The sequence below is a fragment of the Pinus tabuliformis genome, chromosome 6 (genome assembly GCF_031772625.1).
Source record: "Pinus tabuliformis cultivar Carrire ecotype Pingquan chromosome 6, CPIR1, whole genome shotgun sequence".
In the NCBI taxonomy this organism is placed as follows: Eukaryota; Viridiplantae; Streptophyta; class Pinopsida; order Pinales; family Pinaceae; genus Pinus; species Pinus tabuliformis.
Window position 1 is genome coordinate 1450813723 of NC_142292.1, and position 6292 is coordinate 1450820014.

Here is a 6292-nt window from a genome sequence, read left to right on the forward strand (position 1 = left end):
TTACTATAGCTTTTACCAAGTATTCGTGAGAACTTCGCCAACATTTCATTTCATGCCATGCACTATTCTTCTCCCCTTAAGAATTGCCTCATTAAGTAGGCATTGATAAGGAGATGGCAGGATGAATGTAGACATCTAGGTCCTAAAGAAGTTAGTACATCCAAAAAAATTCTCAGATCATTTGATAAGATATCACATCCTCTTCGAGTTGATCTCCTTGGAATTGAGCAATTCTACAAAGTAGGGACTTCCATTTCTCTTTCCTACTACATTTGGAGTGATGTAGACACTTTCATCATTCATGGAAAGCTGCAAATTAGTTTAGGGTCACCTAGGTTAGTGCAGCTCTTAACATTGTCACCCCAAAGTCAGAAGTAGGGTGTCCCATAATGCTAATTAGGTAAGTTTTTCCTTCAACTCAACATGTCAAATAGGGTTATAATACTCCATATCGATCCCCACTTCCATCCTTGCAGGAAATTATTTTTTTTAGTTATGATTATTTAAGATATGTCTTTAGAAACATAATTAGATTTGACTTGTGAAGCACTAGAATTTTTAGACATGCACCTCAAACTTGCAATTCTAACAAATGCTTGTGAAATTTGTAAAAAAAGCTTAGAGATGAAAAAGACCAAAACATAAAAGAGTTAGATTACGTGTTAAAAAATAACATATGTACCCATTTAATTTATATCATTGTTATTTGAACCAAACTAGAATTGGTGGAAGAGGTAGGTTAGGCCATTTTGACCCTAAACCCAGTCTAGCCTATGGTGTGGATCCTGAAATGGCCGATTTAGTGTCAAACTTGTCCTTTTTGTGAGTCAACCACTCTTGTATAGAACCAATTGATATTATATTATCCAACCAAGGACCCTTTGAAAGAAAATTATTTTAAGGAAAAAAAATTATGACGTGGCAACCTAATATTCAACACTGGGGCCCTAATAATGATATGTAATTAATGATAATGTTAAATATTTAATGTAAAAGTGACATTCTCCTTTATGAAAATTAAAGATAAATGAGACTCTCACTTCTACATAAATTGTTAACATTACCATTAGTTGTTTTAGGATGTTTGAGAATGGTTTCAACGATACAAGATTTAATAAGAAGGTAAAATTTTAGATCTCACTTAAAATCTATTCACTATTCTGGGCCATTGCATTATGTCGTGTATGAGGGTATGGAACTATCATTTAATCAAGAGCACCAAGCCCTCTATATATGTTGATGTTAGTGGCATTGATTGTTTAACTTGTCTATCATGGCCCTAGTAAAATGTACCCATCCCTCAAAGAAAATCTTGATTTGACATGTTCCTATGTTTTTTTAATGTTTAGAGAGTGATGGTATTCATAATGATATAGACACTATTTTCATGATATGTAGATGCTTTTTCTTAACAACATTGTTATGACCTTAAGCCATCTACAATTTCTTTATTGATGTATTTTTCGTTAAAAATGTATTGTGATAAGTGTTATTTTGATTATATACACTCATAGTTGAACTTTAAAATATTTCTATATGTATGGTTAGTTTAAATTTATATATATATATATATATATATATATATATATATATTGGAGTTGTATTTAGTGCAACTTTTTGGAAAGTGACGAAATGTGGTGGAAAAATTTGAGGTGAAATCTTGATTTGTGTTATTTAAACTAGTTTTTTGACTGTATATATGGATTCAGCGCCCTGGAAAACCCCTAGGGCACTTCGATTGGACAAGATTACCCATCAAGCTTGTAATTTCTCTAAATTCTGAGTGGATTTTAGAAAAATTTGACTAGAGAAACCAAATGTAAAAACTTCCAAAAAATCACACTAAAATTTTTTTTTAGCTGTAAAATTTTTTACTGTGGTTCTAACAAGTCCGTTCTAACAAGTCCGGATACAACGTTCGATTCCTTCGGTCTAAATAATATTTATACTATTTCTAACACGAACAACTAACAATTATTGGAAAAATAGGGAGACATGGTCAAAGTTTTATCGAAAATTTTTACCCTGGTTCTAACAAGTCCGGATACAACGTTCGATTCCTTCGATCTAAATAATATTTATACTATTTTTAACACGAACAATTAACAATTATTGGAAAAATAAATAGACTTGGTCAAAGTAAGGTATGTTTCAGGATTAGCGTTTTAAAAATAGGCTGGGAATCAATCAATTACTTTTTACTTACTCGGAATCACTCAATTTATTTTTAACTTAAATGTTCCAAGCAATATTTCAGATGTTCATTGTCAAACTTCTTCTGGTGAAATTTCCCTTTCCATCTTTCCAGACTGGTGGTATTTCATTTTCGTATCACATTTTATGTACCCTATTTAATGCGCCACCGACTCCTCAAAGCGTATTTGATTTAAATAATATGGTAATCCGAAGATGAGAGAACATCGGAATTTGGAGCTTTCATGAGAGAACTGTCTCGAGAATACCTTCTCGGTAAGAGTACCTTCGCGTACACATACGATTCCGTCCAGATACTTTATTATCAATCAATCGCCATTTTAATACGAGTCAATTTAAGGCAAATAATTAGGGAGAGCCCCACATTCATCCGAATTTCCACCGTGATGTAACGTAAACCTTGAAAATGAAATCGTCTGTGACATGTCTGCAAATTAGACTGACATAGTTGGATTTTTTCCTAGCCTCTCAAATAAAATATTAAATCGATTATATTTCATAAGGGATCAGGTTGGGATCTTCCGGGCCAGATTGGCAAGTAGTCCTTTTCCTCGCATACATCTTGCATCGTTTGATTCCAACCGGAGCAAACTCGGCAGCCGTGAGCTGGTTTCTCTAAACAATAGAGTTCATTAACCATATGTACGTATTGTTAGTTACGGTGGATGTCATCAACTATTTGATATAAAGTACACGACACCGAGGGGCCTGGAGTATGTGTTTTATGTAAGAATGTGGCGAAAAACAATGTATATTTATTTCTGAAATGCCCGGTTACTACATAGATTTGGAGGAAAATTGTTGGGCATATTGGTTTTCCATTTAACCACTATGATCATATCATTGACTATTTGTGCTGGTCGAGTTTTCAAATTTCTAAGTGGAAGAATATTCCTCCATTATTATTATTAATTTTTTTGGAAATATGCAGATGGCTCAATAGTATTACTTTAAAAAATTATTTGGGAAATGAGACACATGTGGTAGCAATAGTATTAATTTTGAGAATTATATGGGAAATGAGACATGTGGTAGACTGCATACTTTGATGGTATACTTCTAGTGTGCCAACAACAACTGTCCTAAAAGGCAGATTAGTAGGAAGACAAGCTGGGTTTTTTTTGATGGCTGGGCATATGTGGATGTGGTTTTTGGATCATCATATTAAAGGAACAAGAACACTGGGTCTATTGGGGAGCTGGTAGAGGCACTAATAAGAAGGCAGAGGCTATTGTATGGTGGGAACTTCCTTGGTTTACTTATTTTCTGGACGTTCCCACTATCTACATTTATGGAAATTATGAGGTAACACTAAAAAACAACTACAGCTACATGGATGGCTCAGACCAATTAAAGCCACACCGGTATCTTTTAGGAATTCAACTCTTTAGCACATTAGAAGGGAATTTAATCAAAATAAGAGTTTAGTGGATGCACTAGACCAATGCACATTGAGATAAAGATGAGTAGCAACATAATGGATGCTGGGATTCTACTACTCCCTGGATAATGTTTCCTTCGGATGAGATCTTACCACTTGGAAGCTGGTGTTTATTTCTTCTCCCAGGATGCTATCTTGTGGCTGAGATTTTGTTGTTGAATATGCATATTTTTATATTATATAGATGATCCGATGGACGGAATATGTTTTTGATAAATATAGGACATAAATGAAAATGTGTAATATGTTTGTTTTTCTTTGTTGTTTACTTTTACTTTCATAAGATATTATATTAGAAGGTCTGAAACCAATTGTCACAACTGAAAAGTTTCATAAGATGTTATATTAGAATGCCTGAAACCAATTGTCACAACTGAAAAGATAGTTACAAGATGCTGGAGGATATACATTATTCTCAGTTATAAAAAAAACAGTTTTTTTTTCCTTACTAAAAAAAGACCATAGAAGATGCTGGAGGATGAAAAGATAGTAACAAGATGCTGAAGGATATACATTATTCTCAGTTATAGAAAAAACAGTTTTTTTTTCTTACTGAAAAAAAAGACCATAGAGTTGTTAATGCTCTGCATATGGCTTGGATCAGAAAGCATATATTCAAACTCTTTCGTCTCTGCCGCCAATGCTAACCATAAAGTTGTTAATGTTCTGCATATGGCTTGGATCAGAAAGCATATATTCAAACTCATTCGTCTCTGTCGCCAATGCTGATTCCCCGTTAAACTCTTCAAGCCCAAAATAGGTCAGACAATCAGATGGAGAGGAGAAAAGACTGCAGTCCGGAAACCATAGATCGTTCAGTTTAGACAAATACTGTGATAAAGTAGCCGAGTCTCCTCCAAGATAATGTGAATCTAGGGATCTCTGGTCTGTTAAATTCCACATAGGGCAGATAGAGTTTCCGGTTTCTGTTTCAAGAGGATTGACATCTGCCATCGCCAAGGCAGTGCGCTTAGAACCATCATGTGTAATGGAATCATTCACAAGTAACTCAGAGCATGGCAGTGAGGAATTTGTAGTTTCTTTACGGTCACATAACTTGAAGGCTTCGTTTGAACTAGATTTACTCCGGCCATAACCGTTGCAACGATTTGGTCTTACCATTTCAGAGTATCGCACCGCCGTTGTTTTGACGGGGACTGTTTTGACCACATGATCTTGTAAAGCAGAAGGAGATTTTGAGCTCTTCGCATTTTTTGAAATCAAATTCGGTTGAGAGTCGTTTGTTGGCAGCGGTTTTTTGCTCAGACGAGTGTTCCAGTAGTTCTTGATCTCGTTATCTGTTCGCCCAGGTAGTCGTCCCGCTATCAGTGACCACCTGCACGCATCCATTTGACATCGCATTTATTGCTTGAATTTGTATGGCAAATATTCTAATCCCCCAAATGAGGAATCGATTCTGAACGCCCAGCTTCACGATACTAATTTTCGAAGTTCTATAACTATGAAAACTTGATCCTTTCTGTTCTATATTTATCAAAATTTGAACCTATACCCTATGCCAACTCAAAAACCCATAAATCATGTTCACTGATTTTCCACATACCGATTGCCGAGAAGGCGATGCAGCCGAACAATGAGATCCTCTTCATCGGTGGAAATGTTTCCACGTTTAATGTTGGGACGGAGATAGTTCGTCCAACGCAATCTACAACTCTTTCCGCACCGCTTAAGACCTGCAAAATAAAATATCTTCAGTTATTTAAACTTTCAATACACATTTGCATCTACATTCATAAAGTAGTGTTACATATTTGTTGAGATTCACCTGCTTTTTGAGGAAGAAGTCTCCATTCACCATCTCCATGATTTAGGATGTAGTCCGAGAGAATCATATCCTCCATTTTCGTCCAGGCTCCGCGGTTGAGGCCTTGGTTTGAGCAGCAAGGAGATCTACCCATCTTCGATATTATTTGCCTGTAATTCCACACACTTGATGATCTCCTCTGGCCTCATCACTTGGATGGCGTTTGAATGTATATATAGAAAGCACATTTAGTTTCTCTCCGGCCGAAATGCCAGTGGTGACCATGTGACCACTTCAAGATTCCAGCCTATGACATGGACAGGCAACCCTGTCCCTGTAACTCTAGGCGTGATGTTATTATGGTACCTTTCCAGAAGGTCAGATTTTCTAATAATATTGGAAATGGTATGGGTATCTACTACCGTGGCAGATTTTCAAACATATCTGACATTGTCGAAAATTTGGAAAATACAAAACCATTGTTTCAGTATTTTAATTGACATGGTTGCATTGAAAAATACAAAACCGTCCTTTTTAAGATTTTAAATTACTGGTTGAAAAGCCGTGGAGAAAGAAACAACTATCATCAAAATGATAACCATAACCAGTGATGTCACTTTTTAAATCAATTATGCCCAAATCATTGGTAATAAAATATTAATAATAATATTTATATTATTGAGAATAATATTTTGGAGTTGTTTTTAGTGTGATTTTTTGGATTTTTCAGTGTCAGTGTAAAATTTTGAGGTGAAATCTTAATTTGGGTTATAAACTAGTTTTGTTACTGTATATATGGATTCAGTGCCTTGTAGAATCTCTAGGGCACTTCGATTTCACAAAATTAACCATCAAGTTTGTGATTTTCAATA

At 35.2% G+C, this 6292-nt stretch overlaps 1 protein-coding gene across 1 annotated transcript; it reads right to left on the minus strand.

Moving 5' to 3' along the window:
• Nucleotides 1–4037: 4037 nt before the first annotated feature.
• LOC149264084 (transcription factor MYB1-like) lies at nt 4038–5660 on the minus strand. The gene is made up of 3 exons (XM_089388930.1): nt 5442–5660; nt 5220–5349; nt 4038–4991 (listed from the first exon to the last, which is right to left on the minus strand). Exons 1-3 carry the CDS (start codon nt 5572–5574, stop codon nt 4271–4273), a joined length of 984 nt encoding a protein of 327 aa, XP_089245056.1. The 5' UTR covers nt 5575–5660; the 3' UTR covers nt 4038–4270.
• Nucleotides 5661–6292: the final 632 nt, after the last annotated feature.

Coding starts and splice junctions, on each gene's coding strand:
- LOC149264084 (XM_089388930.1), bottom strand. CDS start 5,574: ATGGGTAGATCTCCTTGCTGCTCAAACCAAGGCCTCAACCGCGGAGCC. Junction 5,350..5,441: donor ACTTCTTCCTCAAAAAGCAG/GTGAATCTCAAC, acceptor TTTATTTTGCAG/GTCTTAAGCGGTGCGGAAAG. Junction 4,992..5,219: donor CATCGCCTTCTCGGCAATCG/GTATGTGGAAAA, acceptor GGATGCGTGCAG/GTGGTCACTGATAGCGGGAC.